General features: G+C 47.7%; 2 protein-coding genes and 1 long non-coding RNA gene across 4 annotated transcripts; 2 read left to right on the forward strand and 1 right to left on the reverse strand.

Annotated features, from left to right (window-relative positions):
* Positions 1–1,219: 1,219 nt before the first annotated feature.
* On the reverse strand, positions 1,220–2,083 carry LOC127305550 (uncharacterized). The gene is made up of 2 exons (XM_051336021.2): positions 1,945–2,083; positions 1,220–1,849 (listed from the first exon to the last, which is right to left on the reverse strand). The coding sequence occupies exons 1-2, from the start codon at positions 2,071–2,073 to the stop codon at positions 1,235–1,237; spliced, it is 744 nt and encodes a 247-aa protein (XP_051191981.2). The 5' UTR covers positions 2,074–2,083; the 3' UTR covers positions 1,220–1,234.
* Positions 2,084–6,232: 4,149 nt separating this feature from the next.
* Positions 6,233–7,404, forward strand: LOC127309215 (uncharacterized). 2 transcript variants are annotated; one of them, XR_007857025.2, is made up of 4 exons: positions 6,233–6,342; positions 6,723–6,822; positions 6,920–7,029; positions 7,221–7,404. It is a non-coding gene; the product is annotated as an uncharacterized lncRNA (long non-coding RNA). The 2 variants fall into 2 exon arrangements; XR_011746939.1 differs by having other exon boundaries at positions 6,723–7,029.
* Positions 7,405–11,976: 4,572 nt separating this feature from the next.
* On the forward strand, positions 11,977–14,663 carry LOC127305551 (F-box/FBD/LRR-repeat protein At5g56420-like). Its single transcript, XM_051336022.2, has 5 exons — positions 11,977–12,345; positions 12,489–12,713; positions 12,958–13,848; positions 13,950–14,102; positions 14,268–14,663. The coding sequence occupies exons 2-5, from the start codon at positions 12,612–12,614 to the stop codon at positions 14,628–14,630; spliced, it is 1,509 nt and encodes a 502-aa protein (XP_051191982.1). The 5' UTR covers positions 11,977–12,345; positions 12,489–12,611; the 3' UTR covers positions 14,631–14,663.
* Positions 14,664–17,944: the final 3,281 nt, after the last annotated feature.

A 17,944-nucleotide genomic window follows, 5' to 3' on the forward strand; every position in this document is an offset into this window, starting at 1 on the left:
CAATTGAAGTCCCCACATATTTGTTGCACTCCAAATCTATTGACAACGAGGATTCCGGGAAAGAATATGGTTATGGCTTCTGAGCTGTGAGAAGATTTGTCGGATCGCTCTTCGCCTCATGTGGATTGAAGACTTGCCGACGACATATGTGTTGCACTGGAATCGTCATGAAGTCGCACACAGCACGACCCCGTAAGAGCATCCCCACTCGTTGGCGCTCCCCACGCCCAAATCCGGCGAAATTTTCGTCCGGATTGGAGGAAGATTTGGCGTGGGGAGGAGTAGTTTCCCAGTCGTGTGCTCCCCAAGCGGCGTTTCTCGGGGAAAAAGAGGATGGCTCGGGGAATCCGGACGAAAGAGGAGACACGTGGGCGTGGGCGGTTGGTTTAGCTTCATCCGGAGTCCCCGGGAGACCCCCGGGAAACCGATGATGGCATGAGGAGTCCGGACGAAAATAGGCTCAAATCCGGACCAAAACGAGGAACCGGGGGCCTGACTGGGCCGTTTTTCGCCGTCCGGATGAAAAAAAGTGGCTGTGGGGGGCTCTGTGGAGAGACGAGTGGAGATGCTCTAACCTGATGACGTTTCTTCTTCTTCTAAATGTGCGCAGTTCTGCTCCATCTTGGCGACTACCAATAACCAATCCCTAGTCCCTACACCTTTCTTATTCTAAAAAAAAAACATTCTTATTCAAAGCCCATCGAAAGCCGGTCTTGAACTTTTGAAAGCAGCCCATCAAAGCCCAACGACCTCGCAGCAAAGCTCATCCTGTCTGAAAAAAAAAGCAAAGCGCAACCTCGTCGCCGATGAGCATCACCGCGCCGGAGCTGCCCCCCTCGTCGGCTCGTCCCCTACTGTACGCCGCCTTACCGCCCCGCCGCTCCCCGTCCCGTCCTCGTCGGCCTCCATCTCCGCAGTCTCATCGAAGGCTAAGCCCGGCCGACTGCCGTCGCCCAAGAGGAAATACTCGCCTCTACTCTCAGAGCATGTCTAACAGGCCCCGTATTTTTTCGCCCCGTAAAACAAGAGAATATTCTGTTTTACGGGGTGGGGATACGGGTTCTGCTAGCTCGTCCGAGTTTTCGGCCCCTCAAAACAGGGTTTTAGACAGCAATTTGCACAACAATTTCACATCAAACATAGCACATCCAAAATATATGATGCATAATTCATAGTTTTAACATCACAACGCGATCATAGGCAATGTTCAAGCCACGGAAGTTTCCAAATGTGATCAACCATCAAGGGATCCATCGCCACCGGAGCCACCGCTCGCCGGAGACTCACCTTGATCACGAGCTTGACGCGCAGCCATCTTCCTCGCAATGATGTCCGCCTTGGTCTCCTTCCACCACGCCAGCTGATCCTCGTCCATGCCGTCCGTGCGCATCATCATGATTTCCCTCTCCTCGGCCAAGAGCTCCTTCATGGCCTTGGCTTCTTTGGCTTTGATCATCTTCATGTCAAGCTCCTTCCTTGCTTGCACCTTGGCAAGCTTCACCTCACTCTTCTTGTCGGTGATGAGGAGCTTGGTCTCCAACGTCTTCATCGTCAATGCCTCCTTGGACTTCATGAGTTGATCCAACTTCTCCCGGAAGCTAGCTGCTTCAAGTTCTACCTTGACCCTCTCCTTGGCCTTCTTGTTGCCCTCGGGCTTGCCGGTGTTTCTCCCCCTCATGTCCTCCGCTTCATCATCCATGGTGATAAGTGCCTCCTTCTTGCACTTTGGCTCGTTGTCCCGCAACTTCCATTTAGGAAGATGTTGAAGGATGGAAAAGCAATGTTCAAATTGAAATTCCTTGTTCTTTGAGCCGGCCATGTCCTTGTACCGTTGTTGAGCATACTTGGGCTGCACAACAATAGTATGAGGAGATGTTTCCACATCATCAACACAATATGGATAGCTTGTGATGTTTGCACATCATGAACACAAGGAAAACTTACATAGTCCTCCGGTATGCATCCACTAGGAGGGTTGTCGGCCACTTGATCCATGGCAGCACTCCAACGAGAACAAGCCGGCTTGATGATGTTCCATCGGCCTTCAAGGGAGCGGTAGGATCTGTCCGCCATGCTCTTCGTGCGAGGCTTCACCGGTGGTACTGATCCTCAATGCGCTGCCAATAGCGCTTGCCGCCTTGGTCCACTCCGGTGCACGCATCCATCCCCACCTTGCTCCAAGCACGGACCAAGATGACGTCCTCGATCTCGCTGTAGTTCGCCGTGCGTGGCTTCGGCGTCGACGAAGAACCGGCGGCAGCCGGATCAACCTCAACCACCTCCTCGTCACCCTCATCCTCCTCCTCATCATCAAAGTCTTCAACATTGCACTCCCCATCGAATGCACCGATACCGGCGTCCAAATTCACCGCGGAATCGTTGAGCATGTCCAAGTACGATGTTGTGGACTCACTTTCCAATCACCTTGTCTACGTCGATGGTGGTTGGCGGCGGCGCGGGCGGCGCGGGCAGCGCAACGGCCGGAACGGACGGAGGAGGGGTCGTGACCTTGGAGGGCGGCGGAGGCGCGAGGCCGATGCGGCTGATTGCCTTTGTCCGCACCTTGGCCGGCGCCACGCCCCTCGGCCCGGCGGCCTTGGTCTTCACCCGGCCCGTCTTCTTGGCAGCCGGCGGCGCTTCGCCCGGTGAATCGGCGGCCGCCGCCGGTGCTTCGAAGAATTGCTTCGGGATCCTCTTCCTCTTCGACGGGATGGTGGAGGCGATCATGGCCGACACGACGCCGGCGGCCGGCGGACCTCCGACGGGGACATCAACCACCGCGCCCGAAGGAGGTGTACCGCCGGCGGTAGGCGGCTCTTGCGGACGGTCCATGGCGGCCGGATCCGGCCGGGAAGGGCGCGGGGGAGGAGATCGGGCGGCGGCGGCGGCAGTTGGCTTCAGCGAAATGCTTCCCGCGCAGTGGAGTGGGTGATAGTGGTTTCGCCCACTATCCCCGCTCCCACCCCGCACAAGTAGGGGGCGAGGACCCGCCCCGTACTCGAAAACAGCAAAAAACGATTCGGGGGCCGTTTTTACGGGGCGTGCTAGACGGCCGGGTAGAGCCGAAACCCTCAAATCGGCGGTTATTATACGGGTTTGCCCCTTTTACGGGGTCTGTTAGACCTGCTCTCACCCCGCCGTAGCGCTATGCGGCGGCAGAGAATCACGGGGAGGAGGTCACCGTGGAAGCCTCCGTGCCTTCCGAGGTGAAGTAATTTCTCGCCTATGGTTGCATTTTCCTAGCAAGAGCCTGTTCAGATTTTCTCTGGTTGATTTATGTGCACTGGTCCAGAAGCATTACATTGTTACACTAAAGATTGCGACAATTTGCAAACTCAGTACTATCCTAATACTCCAAAAGAAGATCAAAAAATAATAATAATCGGGAGAACCTTCTGTAGTGTTAAGTGTTGGATAACTGAACATAGTGCATTTGAACATAGTGTTCACCTTTTCTAGTGTGGTTCCTGTGTACTGACATTTTCTTTTGAATATCTTGCTTGTATTGACACTGTTCTCTATTTTAGTTTTTCGTGCTCTTCCACTTTACCTCAAACAAGTCTGTCTACCATTGGAGATAGTAATGTGAATAAACAAATTTTCCTGCAACTGTATCTGAAAAGGATTTGGCTCCCAAGTGTTCCAAGCTCAATGGCTGAGAGTCGGGGCTCACAGAACCTTGGACTGAGATATCTAGTGCACAGGCAGGTAAGGGGATTGCTACACATGAGTTACTATCTTGCGCATCTGCTGGGCTGTTATTCTATAGTTCTCATGTGTGTTGGGAAGTTAAAAGAATTCTGCTGTTTCTTGTATTCTTCCAGAGAGAGAGACCAGCATGGGTCAAGAAATGCAAAGATCAATTTCCCAGTTTCAGGAAACAAGGACGTAGCTAGCAGTGTAGTCTATCTCTTCTGATAAGAAGTCACTCAATACCAATCAAGTGAACGTGGCTTCCCCATTTGTATCTCCCTCTAGCTCAGCACCAATAACCAACATGATACCTGGAATGCCATTCAGCATTTCTACTGTAATAGTGGTTGTCTGAATGCAATAGGAAGCAAGGGGTCTAGTGAATTAATTTCTTCCTGGTAACCAAACAACAGCAGTTTTGTAAACAGCCCACTTGGTAAGATGGCTTGCATTCAGCCAAACCACCAGGAGAATTTGGGGGAGCTCAGAACACTACAAAGGTGGTGGCACCCTTACTCTTAAATCGTCATTATTCAGCTCTGATGGATCAGTTCCAGTTAAGACTGCAGAAAGGAATGAGGCTACTGATTTTGGAAGCTACTCGGCACAAACGAGCTGCACTACTGTGAGAAAAGTTGTTGGTTCCTCAGCTGGGTTAAGTTCTGCGCCATCATTGCCGATTTCTCCAAATAAACCAGTTGGATACTCATCTGCTGGGTTTGGTGCAGGAAACCCCATAGTACTTCTTACCTCCCGTGGATCACCTCCGCCGCAGAAAACCATTGGAAAAACACATAATAACTGGACTCATACGTCAGCGGATTCAAGAAATTTCAAGTTACGACAGTGTTTGATACCGAGCAAAATCTATCAAAAAAATCGACAGTGTATGATCAACAAAGATGTTTTAGTAAGTTTCTCATTGTTATGCCTTGCTGTGGCCTGATTTTAATGTTTGTTATCTTATCTGACCCATCGTGTTGTTGTATATCTTTCATAAGTATCCTGCGATTGAGTTTTCTAAATTTGTTCACCTTGTCCAACCTATTATAACTCATAATTATCCTATTGGTTGAGTTTTTACATATGTGTACCATGTCCAACCTCTCCAGCATATTTTATCCCCTTAAAATTAAATTAGACTATTTATCTCTCGAAACACACGCCTAGACGTGTGTCTTTGTATATTAGAAGAAGACCGTCAAGATGATGGGAAAGTTACAGCGTTGGTAGCAAGACTACAGCAGAAGGCAAAACAAAAAAAAACAAAAAACAAAGAAAACAAGAGAAGAACACAAGAGAGAACAAAACAAAATATATACAAGGCTAACATTCTGTTAGCCTGCATTGTTTGCTCAGGTAGCATCCGGAGGCCGAGCATGGAGAGGTAGACGACTAAGCTCATTGGCCCCAGCCAACAGCCACAACCCGGCTTCATCAAGAATGGAGAGCGAACTTGTTTAATTTTTTTCCTGCCCTTCGATTGTTTCCTGCTAGGACCATATTCTGCTCGTAACTGTTGATAACTGTAGTATACATGTTATCCTCCAACGTATTGAATAACTAAAATATTGGAATTTGGATCTGCTTCGCAGTTTGCTACCACATTGAGCAACTAGCTTCCAACACATGTGTGCTGCATTTTCTCTGTTTTGACCCCATTACGTTCTATTCTTTCCATTAAGCAGATAAATGATTTGCGCCTCACGCACACCTTCGTCCGTTTCTCTTGTTATATTTGTGCCTCACACACACACACACCTTCCTCCCTTTCTTTTGTGCCTCACACACACACCTTCCTCCCTTTCTCTTGTATAGAAGTTTATGCCAAGACATGAAGCTATATTTATTCTTCTCAAATCTCAATGCAGTACAAGCTTGCAATAGAAATATTTCAGATGGGCCCTGGTAGGCTGGCAGTTGAAGATGTGATCTTGTTCTTCCCAATGCCCTACTCTCCCTCCTTTATTGATCTTCTCTCAGGTGGGATAGCGACCATGGTGACTCGGTGGATTGGTTGAGCACAATCAGAAACGACTGTGTGAGTTCCCGCTTCTCTCTTTTCTTTACGTTCACTCTTTAATTTCCCTCCAGTTTGTGTCCTCCATTGAAGATGTTGTATGTATCGTTTGATTTATATCTTGACATAAACTTCTATACATTTAATTGCATGTCAAAGCTTGAGGTTCTATGAATTGAGCAGTTCTCTTGTCAATGTTCACTGTCCCCTTGCTATTATCTACAGTCATGTTATATTATCTGTGCACACTTTAAACCATTTTCTGCACAATACAGCAATATCAATCTGTGATTTAGTCCACCACAAAGCAATGCATAGTAATCAACTGAAGAAGACTGATATATTGACAAGTCAATTATTCCACCACAAAGCATTGTGTGCTACATTAGTACTCTCACAATTATCTAACTGTTTCTCAAAAAAAAAAAACAATTATCTAACTGAGTCATTCACAAGTGTTCATGCATTACAAGCAACCTTCATCTGACTTGAATATTTCCATTCACAAATAGGTTTTTGCATGATGTACCATTACAATATCACGCATCATGATTCTAGACATGAAAATGCACCGCCTTTGTTATGCATTTTCATGTTTTGAAGATTTAACGAGAAAGCAGATGGGGCAGGTATAGTTCTGCATTTCTTATTTGCACACCAGCTATGCATGAAAAATAGTTTTTACCATTCTTCCTCATAATGGGGAAATTTCTGTCCCACAATAATGATATGATAGCTTTTTGGAAGGTGAATATTCCAGTGCCAAAAGTATGGGCAATTTTACATTTCTGGATGGTTTCTTTACTGCAATATTGCTCCATTTTATCTCAGTTTTCATCATGAAACACTGTCATAATTGATTCGAGAAAAAGCCCATAGTTTTGCCGATTTATTTGTTTGTTGTGTTCTAACCACACTTGTCTATTGTTTCACCTTTTATCTACAGTTTTATTCCAGTTTCATCTATATATGTGAGCTTCTTATCTGATTTCCAGTATTTATTTGACAGCCAGACACTATTGTCTAGTGTGTACAATGCGTTGAATTTGCAACTAACAGCAGTGGAGCAACTATCTGAATACCTTTCAAAACAGATATCTGAACTAAATGTAAGTTCTCCTTCTAAGAAGCGAGGGGCAGTGACCAAAGAGTTGTTTGAGCCCATACGACAGATGCAATCAAATTTTCAGACGGTAATCTTTCCAGGTTAAATCAGAGATTTCCATCCGTGGCAGAATACACGAAGGGCATGCTGGGACCTTCCAAGAGTGCTGAACCCTGAGACTGCACGAAGAAGGAGAGAGTCACTGGATAGGGTAAATTATTGAATCCTGACCAAACTTTGCATTTATATATAGTATGCATGTCGATTTGCAAAGCAGATGTTGATCTTTATTTCCCAATTCCCATTTTTTTTCACTTGTCATATGTTTGCTATGTGTCCTCTTTTTTGTGTTCTATGTGGTTGACTGAAAGCAGATCTAACATTTTTTTTTCCTTTTAATAGAGTTTGGCTAGTTTGAGCCTCAGAAAACTACTGTAAAGAGAATAGCGTGGCAACAACCCTCGAGATCAGTACTGATCTTCCGTTCAGGTCAAACAAGAAAATGTTCGATTCTCAAAATGGCAGTTGTCTCCCAGGAAACTGTTAGTGGTAGCCCCAGTTCATCTTTAGTAGAATCATAAACTAGCAGGCTCATTCTCCAACTGGTAAGTTATTAGCCATAGGCTTCAATCGATAATTTTTTTTTTAGAAACGATACTTTGGTGTTTCAAGGAGATCGCGGTTTATGACTTTCTGCTTGTCTTTTACAGGGATGAACAAAACCGTCAGGACCTCAGCACAACTCTTTGGTCAAATGGGTAAAGGAACTGACTGGGCCACCATCTCAAGGCTTGGAGCGAAAGCATCTTGAGTTACCGGGGTGAGTGAAAAAGTGGTGATCAGTCTTCAAAGTTGGTGCCATCTTGACCTTCACCGGCATCATTCAGAAGGATACGAGGCAATATGATCAGCTCATAAAGCCATGCCTAAGTCAAATACTCTGACCTTCAAAACCTATACAACTCCAACTTGATATTTCACCAAGAGGGGGGGAGGATCCCCACCTGAATTATATTGAGAAAAAGGGGCAGACCCAGATGGTTTACAGCAAGGAGATAGAGAGGAGGGTTTTACACTAGATGAGATTTTTACAAGACAGAAAATGGGGCAGCTGAGCATCAGCTGGCATGAAGACGCCCACATGGGACAGAGCGCCAGAGGAGGGCAGCAGCAGGGCAGTGGAACAGCATATGGCTGCCAGCCTCTTGGATGGAGTTGATGTTCTTGCGTAGAAGGTGATCCCTGGTGTGCACGCGAGATTGGACCAAGAGCCACACGCAGGGTGGCCAGCTCCCGCGCACCAGTGGCCGTGAGACAGGGACCGGTAGAGAGCACCGTTGCCGATCAAGGCCAGTGCCTCGCAGCCCATGGCGTCGGTTTGAGTGTGAAGCCGGTGAAGTAGCTTGACTAGTAGGCAGGCATTGTGGACAGCGTGATAGATTCCCTGGCCAGGATGATCGCCACCGCTGACAGGCTCAGCATCCTGTCTCCCTCTACACCGATGATGTCATGCTGTTTGCGAACCCTGACGAGACTGAGCTTGCCACCATCCAATCCTTGCATGCAAACTTCAGCAACTGCAGCGTCACCCCAATCCACTGCAATGACAACGATATCAAGGCCCTGGCTGCAGCCTGCACCCCTTGGCTGCCCCATTGTGCACTTCCCCTGCCATTACCTCGGAATGCCGTTATCAGACAATCGACTGCAGAAAAATGACCTAGAGTCGGCTCTGGAGAAGCTGCAGAGCAAGGTGAGAGGATGGATTCAGGGTTTCTTCTGCATCGATACAAGATTGGTCCTGGTTAAGCACGTGCTCGAGGCCATGCCGGTTTTCAAGATGTCAGCAATCGCAGTGCCGATCTGGCTGTCAAAGGCCATGGACAAAACTGGCAGACTCTTCCTCTGGGCAGAAGGTGACGTGGCACCGTGAAGAAAATGTCTTGTGAAGTGGATAACTGTGTGCCGGCCCAAGCTCTACGGCATGCTGGACATGCAGGCCACCAGCGAAGCGCTGCGTGTGTGCTGGCTCTGGCAGCCCTAGACTGAGCCTGGCAAGCCCTGGCATGGCTTCCCCATCCCCATCGACAACAAGGTCAAGGACCTGTTCGCGGCATCGGTCAGTTTCCACCTGGGGGATGGCCATCAGCTCATGTTCTGGACTGACGGTTGCCTGAGCATATTGGTGCCAACCCTGTTCCAAGCATGCACCTGGAAGAGGCTTACCGTCGCCCAGGCCCTTGATGATCACGGATGGACAATGCACCTGAAGAGGGAACTTTCGCCTCTGGCGCCTGGCCGAGTGGGTGTTGGTGTTAGATAAGCTGCAGGGAGTGGCCTTGCACCCGGATATAGCAGATTCAGTAACTTGGAGGTGGACAGCTGACGGGAACTTCACCCCAGCCACCGCCTATGCTGCTCAGTTTGCCGGTGCCGCCCACACCAACAACATCGACTACATTTGGCTCATTGATGCGCCTACGCTGCAGGATCTTCGCATGGCTTGCGGTTCAGGGCCATTGCCTGACTGCCGACGCTCTGGCCAATGACTGGTGTGTTCTCTGCGGGGCGTTGCTGTCGCCTGAAACTGCGCAGCACCGGCTCAGCGTTTTCCCTATGACATCTCAGGTCTGGGCGCCCACTTTTCATCTAACTCATGTGCCTCCATGCTTCATGCCGACCCAGAGCCAGCAGCTCATCGAATGGTTGTCAACCACGTCGTTCATGATCCCAAGAACCAAGAAGCCAGGCTGGAACTCTCTCTCTACCAGCAGAATGTGGAAAGAAAGGAATAAACGTATCTTGATGCACAGGCTGGAGCAGGGCAGCAGTTGGATTTGGTCAGTCTGCACAAACTGGAGCTGGTCAGCAGGCCAGGTTTTGGGCAGCTAGCACAAACTCGGTCAGGGTTTGGGTCAACCAAAGCTTCACCTCATGCATTTTCACCAGCATCACAATCGTTTTCATTCTCTTTAGCTGCATCGCCCTTATCAACCATGTATGTATCAGCTGCAAAGTGACTAACGTGATAAGGTCAATCTGGAAGGTGGTTTTGGAGCTTTTGTCAGTAATAGCAGTCAAGGGGATACTGATTCTTTTTCACACTGATGTTGTTTTGTACATATAACACGTCTGAAGAGAAAGAGCTGCCTTGTGTTTTTGCCCAATGGCTCGGTGTACTGCGGCCCTTGGTTGCAACTTTTGTGAAAACCTCCTGAAACTATTGTGCCTTCAACAGATTTTCCCTATGGCACTCAAGGTGTTCGCTGGAATGCTTTCGCTTTGAGAGCCTCAGCTCCACCGGCGACTTGCAGCTGGTCAACGGCGCAGATCCGGTGATCTTGTCCTAGAAGACCTGTGACCGTGTTCTCGCTCCAGTAGAGCGGCAACACCATGAGCTCCGTCATTGCCTTCCTTGTCCGCGCGCTCCTTCAACCGGAGGTGATCGCCGAGATCGTCGTTGGTATCCTCCTTGCTCGGCCGCAACAAGGCGCCTCTGCATTCAACGACATGGCCGCGTGGGTGCTGCTGTCCCTCGCCGTCGCCATCTCCGGCAGCGGCGGTCACCTCCCGCTGGGCGCCCCTCTCTGGCGCGGCATGCGTCTACGTATACGTCTGGGCGCTCGCCGTGAAGCCGCTCATGGCCAGCCGCCACCGCCGTCCACGGTCGCTACCAACATGATTGGCATCCACGCCGTATTTGGTGCATTCGTGTTCAGGCTCACTGTCTGTCTTCAAGGAAGGACGATCAGTTCGCCGGGCGCGTCCATCCGACCTGGTGCCGCCCTACGTGGCGTCGAGACACGGATGTTGGGATGTGGCCACCATCCGCCACAAGCAGAAAACATTGCGACCTGCCACAACTCACAACAGATGAGTCAGAACAGATGAGTTCAGGATCTCGCCTGCCAGGCGCGTCAATGATCGCCTTCGCCGCGACAGCGTCCGCCCTGCCCTGCTCGCTGCTACCACGCCCTCAGCCGACAGCGTCCGTACTGGCGTTCATGGACACCACGACTCCATCAAATGCTCGCCCAGCATGCCCATGGCCGAGTACGGCTTCGCCGCCAACGGCATACCCACGATTCCAAGAACCCGTGGCCGGCGCCGGCCTGCGCAACCAAGACGTACGTCTCTCTGCCCGACAACATCGTCGGCTGCTTCGCGATAGGGCACGTTCTGCTCACCATGTGTCGGCGTCGTGCTCGTCCGGGCGCCGTGTGGGTGGCCGCTAAGCTCCCCGGCGTCCAGGCTCGCCACCAACAATGATTGGCATCTTCGGCGCCACCGTGTTCAGGCTCGCTGTCTGCCTTCAAGGAAGAACGACACGGGTGTGGCCACCATCCGCGGAGAAGGCGCGCTCGTGCAGTCGTGCTTGGCATGCTCACGGACACCGCCTTCGCTGCTACCACGCCCTCGTGCGGCATGTCCGTCCTGGCGTGTTCCAGGACACGACGACTCAACCAAACGCTCGCCAGCCCTGCCAGCCCGCTTACAGCCTCACGGCGACCGGCATGCCCGCGGCCGAGCTAGTACGGCTTCGCCGCGACCGGCATGCCCTGCCTTACAAGAACCCGTGGCCGAAGCCGGCGCAAACGCGACGGCGGCCAGTGAGAGTGATACGTGTTCTCATGACACCCATGCGCGTCCTGGGCGATGTCATTGGTTGCACCTTTGTCCATCCACGACAACATCTGAGCACGAGAGCTTCTCCAACATCATAACAAGGAAGGAAGCAGACTGGATACACCGTCTTCTTCAGAAACGTGGGCCTGGTTCACAACTTCAGATCACAGCAGCAGTGGTGTGGGAGTTAAGCCTGCAAAATTTGTATCGCACACGGCTCGACAGTGCAAGCGTATACCGCAGTGAAGCCAGTTGCCAAGGCCAGTTACCTCGTGGATGTGGTCCGACAGAGTCGAAGAGAGCATGGTGCCGGCGAGGGGAAGGTAGGAGCCCAAGACGAGCTGGCTGATTTCCTTCCTTCCTCTTGAGTTCAAATCAAAGCACGTCATCACGGCATGGCATGCGCGTCATCACGGGCGCCGCTGAAGATGCGTGTGCCTTGGCCGCGACCTCGGTCCACCCCTGGTGTTCTAGGACATTACGTCTCTAGCAAGTAAGTGCTCGCTAGCCCTGCCACACCCGACGCCCACGCCCCACGGTGCTTGGCATTCCCGCGCACTGGTACAGCAGCCTCGCCGCGACCGGCATGCCCACGAACCCGCGGCCGCGTCCCCAGAGACCGCAAGAAAGCGACATCGATTCAACGCGCGCGTCCACAACCGGCATGACTCCACTCTCAGTTGCAGTCCGACTTCAACCCTCTTTCGGTTTTGATTTTACAACGAGTTCGAATCCTTCCCGGTTTCAGTCTCCGACTTGGCGCCAACCGCCGCTATAAATCCCCGAGTTGCAGCCAACCAAGGACTCCAGTTTTCAGCGGAAGCCAGGGATCAGTTTATAGAGGAGACATCCAAGTGCCAAATTTCAGCTTCGGCAGATCGACGCGGGAGCCAGCCAGGGGGTGAGTTCCTTGTCCTTTCTTTTCCTCTAGATGTCCTGTCTGTGCAGAACACATCCCCTAATCAAAGTTTTGATTGGGAAAAATATATCAATTATGTACCTCCTGTACAACATCACAATTACATCGAATACCTTGCGTTTCAGTCTCCAGGTTGCCATCGCAAGCTGAACCCAAGCCGCTGTTTATCTGCCCAGGGGACGCTTGGGCAGTCATCAGATTTCGCAGGAGAGCAGCAACTTACAAGACATCAGAAAACCTCTGCGGCAATGGCGAAATCTCATCGCCGGCGTCGGGCCGCCAGATCTATGGGCAAACATTCTGTCAAGGACCTCAGCAGTTCGAACCGAGGGTCCCCCCTAGCCATGCTGGTGAGTTACTTGAGCTCTAGATCTTTCTTTATTTATTTTGGGCTCTTATATACAGATAAAAATAGTAACCATACAAGTAAAGAAGAGTTGTCAACATTTTTTGTTTGTGGAAGATAGCATAATTTCGTTTTTGCTGGTGGAAAGTAACAAAATTACAGTGCATCTTTTCTGGGAACATACTGAAAAACATATCATCCTGAATACTGTAAGAGATCAAGTCTGATTCGTTTGTATGCAAATACAGGAAGAAGACGAAGGGAATCAATTTGATTGGCTCAGCAATTTGCCTGATGACATGTTGCTCAATATCGTGGAGCGACTTGATACCGCAGATGCCACAAGAACCAGCATCCTCTCCAAACGGTGGAAGCAGATCCCTAATATGCTCTCCAAAATTCTTCTAATGGTTGGTCCCACTGACAGCGATCAAGATAGGAGCGATGATGATGTTGCTCGGGCCACTGCAACCATGCTTGCAGCGACCCAGAGCCTTCTGGAACACAGGAGTACAAGTGCTAGTGCATACCCTATTCACCACCTGTGCATGCATTTCTTCTTGGGAGATGAATCCATTAGAATTGGCCGGATTTCTGCCAACACCATAGCAACACACAAGGTTGGCGTGGCCGAGTTCACAATCTTGACCGAGAAGGAAGGTAAACGATGCAGCACTGATGATAGGCTTGCTTACGGCAAAAAGCTCAACTCACTTATTAACGATTCTCCGAACGCATTCAGTTGTCTCACACGACTGAAGCTAGAGAATTTGACTCTAGGCGAATCAGATTTCCCTAAAATTTTCAGATTGTGCAAACGACTGGAGTTCCTCCACTTGGAAAACTGTGATATGGGGTTTCAATCCTTGCTGGAGGTGGAACACCAGCGACTCCGCGAGCTTGAGATTTTCAGGTGTGATTTTGAGAGGGTTGATCTGAACTGGCTGCCAGAGCTCACAACCCTGACTATTTCTTCTTTCACGTCTCTGCATGATCCGTTGTCTTGTGGTTATGTCCCACTGCTCCACACCGTGAGCATCAGAAATTCAGCCCTTTCATGGCAAAAGATGCTCAAATTAAGTGAATTTCTTGGCAAAGCCACTGTAAGCAACTTGACTCTGGGCTTTGAAAAAGAAAAGGTTAGTGACGGTTTCCCTGATGATGCATGTAGCTTTGCCTGGTTGTGGTTCCTATCTTCAGTCTGGTTAACATATTTTGCGTTCTCTCTTACCTTCTACAGATTTGGGTTACACCTGAAGATCCGAGAGAATTGTCGCAGGTGTTCAGCAAACTAAGGCTTATGAATTTGGCTGCCATTTCAAAAGAATGTGATCTGACTTGGACGATGTTTGTTCTGCATGGTGCACCTTCCCTTGAGGAGCTATGCATCCGGGTGAAGTCTTTTGACCTTTTCTCCAAAAAAAATCCTTCTACATGTTAATATTAGATTTAGTACTGTCTCAAAATTCCAGCTTTGCATTAAAATGCTAGATAGTTAAATAAAATTCTTCTTGTATACCGTTGAATCTGAATGTTTGCCTGATGAGAAGCATTGCAGGTTTGCGATTGTTTGGGGGTGTGGGACAAAGATGAGAGGGAGAAGTTTGGGTATAGCGAGGAGAGGAAGGATGTCGGTGCAAAATGGGAAGCATATGATTTCAAGCATTGTAATCTCGCTGTGCTTAGGATCTTCGGGTTTCAATCCAAAGACAAATTTTTGAATTATGCAACAGCTGTCATTAAAGCAGCAGTCAATCTGAAAGACATATACCTGCATGAGAAGCCAGCGTGCAAGGTGAGGTGTGGGTACATCAGCCGGCAAAGTAACAAATACCCGCGGTCAACAATGGAGAAGAACTCGGTTAGGACCAGTTTGAGCATGCATACGCATCAGCTTTTAAGGCTTCACTTCTCCTTATAAGAAAATAAATAATGAAGTTTTGCTTCTGTTGGATGAGAAATGTGTTATGTTAAGTTATCGTATCTTCACATACATATTGTCGACTGAACATTTTGGCAACAAAGTTAGTCTTATTCAATCTCAGTCAGGAAGTGGCATGCATATTGTATCTCAAGAAGGTTGTTGCATTTTATCCTGGGAACTTGTTTCCTGAAGCTGCTTAGGGCTCCTTTGATTTAAAGGATAGGAAAAACATAGGAATAGGAAATGTATAAGATTGGAATGGCATGTCTACTTGAAACATATAGGAAGATGAAGTTTGTTTGATTGTAGCAAAGGAATTTTTCCATGAGGTATGAGCTAATGCTTTTTTCCTATAGGAATTACACCAAAGATTTTTATAGGAATTTTTCCTATAGGATATGTTCCTATGAATCAAACAACATGTATAGGGATTTTTCCCGTAGGAACCAAATCCTACACAATTCCTATGCAAATCCTTTGAATCAAAGGAGCCCTTATTTATTTAGTACTGCTTGGCGAGGATTAGGCCATTAGGGGTATTCAAAGCAAGTTTGAGTTGAAACCGAGGGAACTTGCAGCATGCTGTCTCGTTCAATCTCTTTCAATGATTGCAAAAGCTAGAAAAAAAAAAACTGGTTTTTACAGTTTCAACTCAACCCAATTTTGCACACCCCTAACCAGGCGAATGTGCTTAATGTTTCAAGCTAACATTGACAAGAGACGTGTGTTGGTGATAAACATTTCAGCAGGCACTTCCACTACTAAAAGATAGTCATATTATGATGATTATAGGAGTTTCTATCTATCAATGCATCGAAACGCAAGTCTTTTGCGTTTTCGCGAAAAATGATGACTATAGGAGTTTACAAATAGTACCGCTAAATAACAAATAAAATACGAGCTTTAAGTCGATAATACAGTAATACTCCTTCCATTTTAATGATAAGGCATTCTCTTTTTCGTGTGCTTTTTCTTTGACCAAAAAATATTTTAAATATATCAAAAAATTGGTACAAAATTAACATCATTTGAAAGTGTTTTTAGATACGAAACCAACGATACTAACTACGTATAATATAATTAGAATTTTGTTGCTCATTTTTTCAGTCAAAGTTCGTCTTAGAATATATGTGCGTCTTATTCATCAAATCAAAGGTAGTAACAGATTACTACTCAGAGTGGAAACAATAAAAATAATTGATTACTAATAGTGGAAACATAATATAATTAGATAAAAAGGTAAAGTTAAATCTCCATCTCGAAAGAAAAAAGTCACAGTAAATCTGAAGCCTAAACCAGATAGAGAGTGCAACAACAGCCCTAATCCTTGTTGTAGTCACCCATGTTAAGGTTGCCGAAGAGGTTGTCGATGTCTAGGAAGAAGTTGTCGTTCGCGAACTCATCGTCGGACGACGTCTTATTGCCAGTAGTCACGCGTAAGTGCTACCCAAAAATCTGATTGCTCCTCACCCGTACAGATCTACGAGAGGCAGGGTTCCAGAGGCCTACCGTCCTACCGCTCGGTGCACGCCGAAGGACGGGATGAGGAAGATGAAGCAGCGGCACAATGTACTGGAAAGAGGCGGTCGCATATGGTATCTCGTACAAGCTAGAGTTCGCGTCCACGCTTATATAGTGCGGTTCAGAAAGGTCGTGGGGCGCAGCCCACGTTCGAAGATAAAATTTTGCATGTACATATGGACATCCTATATTCACACACAAGTTTTTGGGGAAAATGAACATTTTATATGGTCTATATAAAAATGATAAAAATGTCTGTGAATAGTCATGTTTTAAACATTAAAATTTATCTTTTTTACATGGGACACAAAAAATATTGTTTTTTTCTGAAAACTTATGTGCAAACATAGAATATCTAGATGTACATGCACAATTTTATTTCAGATTTTTTAATATTTTAAAATGCATTTTTACATAGTGGGTTCATATGCACCCGTGAGCCGAAATGAATATCCCTTCCTTGGTTCCTCTCATATTCTCAATAACGCTTTGAGGATTGTTGAAATGCTAGATGCCTATAGGCCAGTTGTATTATACTATTGGATGAAATTCCATCGCTGACCTAATTGCAGTAGCCCTTGTTCTTTGATTACGTCTTACATGCTCTGTTTTTTGGTTAGGCTGTCTCTTCCGAACTCTTAAGATATGTTGATTTCTTTCGAGTTATATATTTCAGCTAAAAGTGAAGCTTTCAGGTTAGACTTATGGTTGATATGGACAAGCTAATTCAAATGTAAGATGCCAGACAATCTGATAGTGAACATTTTATCGACGTTTGGTTTAGCTCATAGGAGCCATACATGATTTGGGTACCGTTTTGTAGTCTGCACAACTGCAAGTTGAGCTTCTTCTAGCAAGATAGTTGACTTGCTGCCAGATCTAGTCTGCTTGCTCAGTGCATTCTTTTTTTTGAAGTAAGATCACATATATTAAGCAGCAGGCCGCCTCATTAAAAACCTTCCAGTCCCCTTCGGTACCCTGGTAAGGAAAAGAGTGCGTAAGAAACCTGCTGCCTGAAGGATTACATAGTGTTCTTACAATCGCTTGCAATCAAATCCCTAATACACTCTGGATATGAATTGCAAGCCGACCCACTGTGGCCTGACTTAGCTAATTGAGCTAACACATGAGCAGGGCTATTACATAGACGATCTACTTTAGTTACAGAAATATCCCTATAAATTTTCAGCAACTCTCTACCTTCAAGGATTAAGGCCCAGCTCCTTGAAAGATCAGTATCTCCTTCACACAGGGCCTGGACCGCTCTCAGACAATCCGACTCAAGAACTGCCGGCCAACGCTTCAAGGAGATAAGGCACTTTAGTCCTTCTAAGCAAGCTTGGATTTCCGCTTCCTCAGCACTGCCGCAGTTGGGAATAAATTTCCACTCTGAAATTATAACAGAGCCCTCATGGTCACGAACAATGATTCCCAAACCTGCCTCTTTTGAATGAGAGCTCCAGCCGGCATCCACGTTTGCTTTTAGCATACCCTCAGCCGGAGCACACCAAGATGACGTCGAGTCTGCATGGGTGTTTGCAGCAGCTGTAAAAGAAGTCAGGTAGTTTGCAAGAAAATTCACCGAGGCCGTAATAGTAGCTTTGCCATCTCCATGAACGACGTTGTTGCGATGATGCCACACCCTCCATAATAGGAAGAGGACTCGTGATCGCATGTCCGGTTTTAGCTGGTGGAGGACGTGAAGAAGCCACTCCTTTCCAGACACATTAAAAACATCATCAGATGGCAGAGACCAGACCGAACGCATCTCCTCCCGCAACGCCTTTGCC

Source organism: Lolium perenne, chromosome 6 (genome assembly GCF_019359855.2).
Source record: "Lolium perenne isolate Kyuss_39 chromosome 6, Kyuss_2.0, whole genome shotgun sequence".
Taxonomy (NCBI): Eukaryota; Viridiplantae; Streptophyta; class Magnoliopsida; order Poales; family Poaceae; genus Lolium; species Lolium perenne.

What these genes read in the sequence shown, in the direction of transcription:
- LOC127305550 (XM_051336021.2), bottom strand. Translation starts at nt 2,073, where the DNA reads ATGGCGGACAGATCCTACCGCTCCCTTGAAGGCCGATGGAACATCATC. An exon ending in GATGCATACCGGAGGACTAT is followed by an intron (nt 1,850 to 1,944) that starts GTAAGTTTTCCT and finishes ATTGTTGTGCAG; the next exon opens with CCCAAGTATGCTCAACAACG.
- LOC127305551 (XM_051336022.2), top strand. Translation starts at nt 12,612, where the DNA reads ATGGCGAAATCTCATCGCCGGCGTCGGGCCGCCAGATCTATGGGCAAA. An exon ending in GGTCCCCCCTAGCCATGCTG is followed by an intron (nt 12,714 to 12,957) that starts GTGAGTTACTTG and finishes ATGCAAATACAG; the next exon opens with GAAGAAGACGAAGGGAATCA. An exon ending in TGGGCTTTGAAAAAGAAAAG is followed by an intron (nt 13,849 to 13,949) that starts GTTAGTGACGGT and finishes TACCTTCTACAG; the next exon opens with ATTTGGGTTACACCTGAAGA.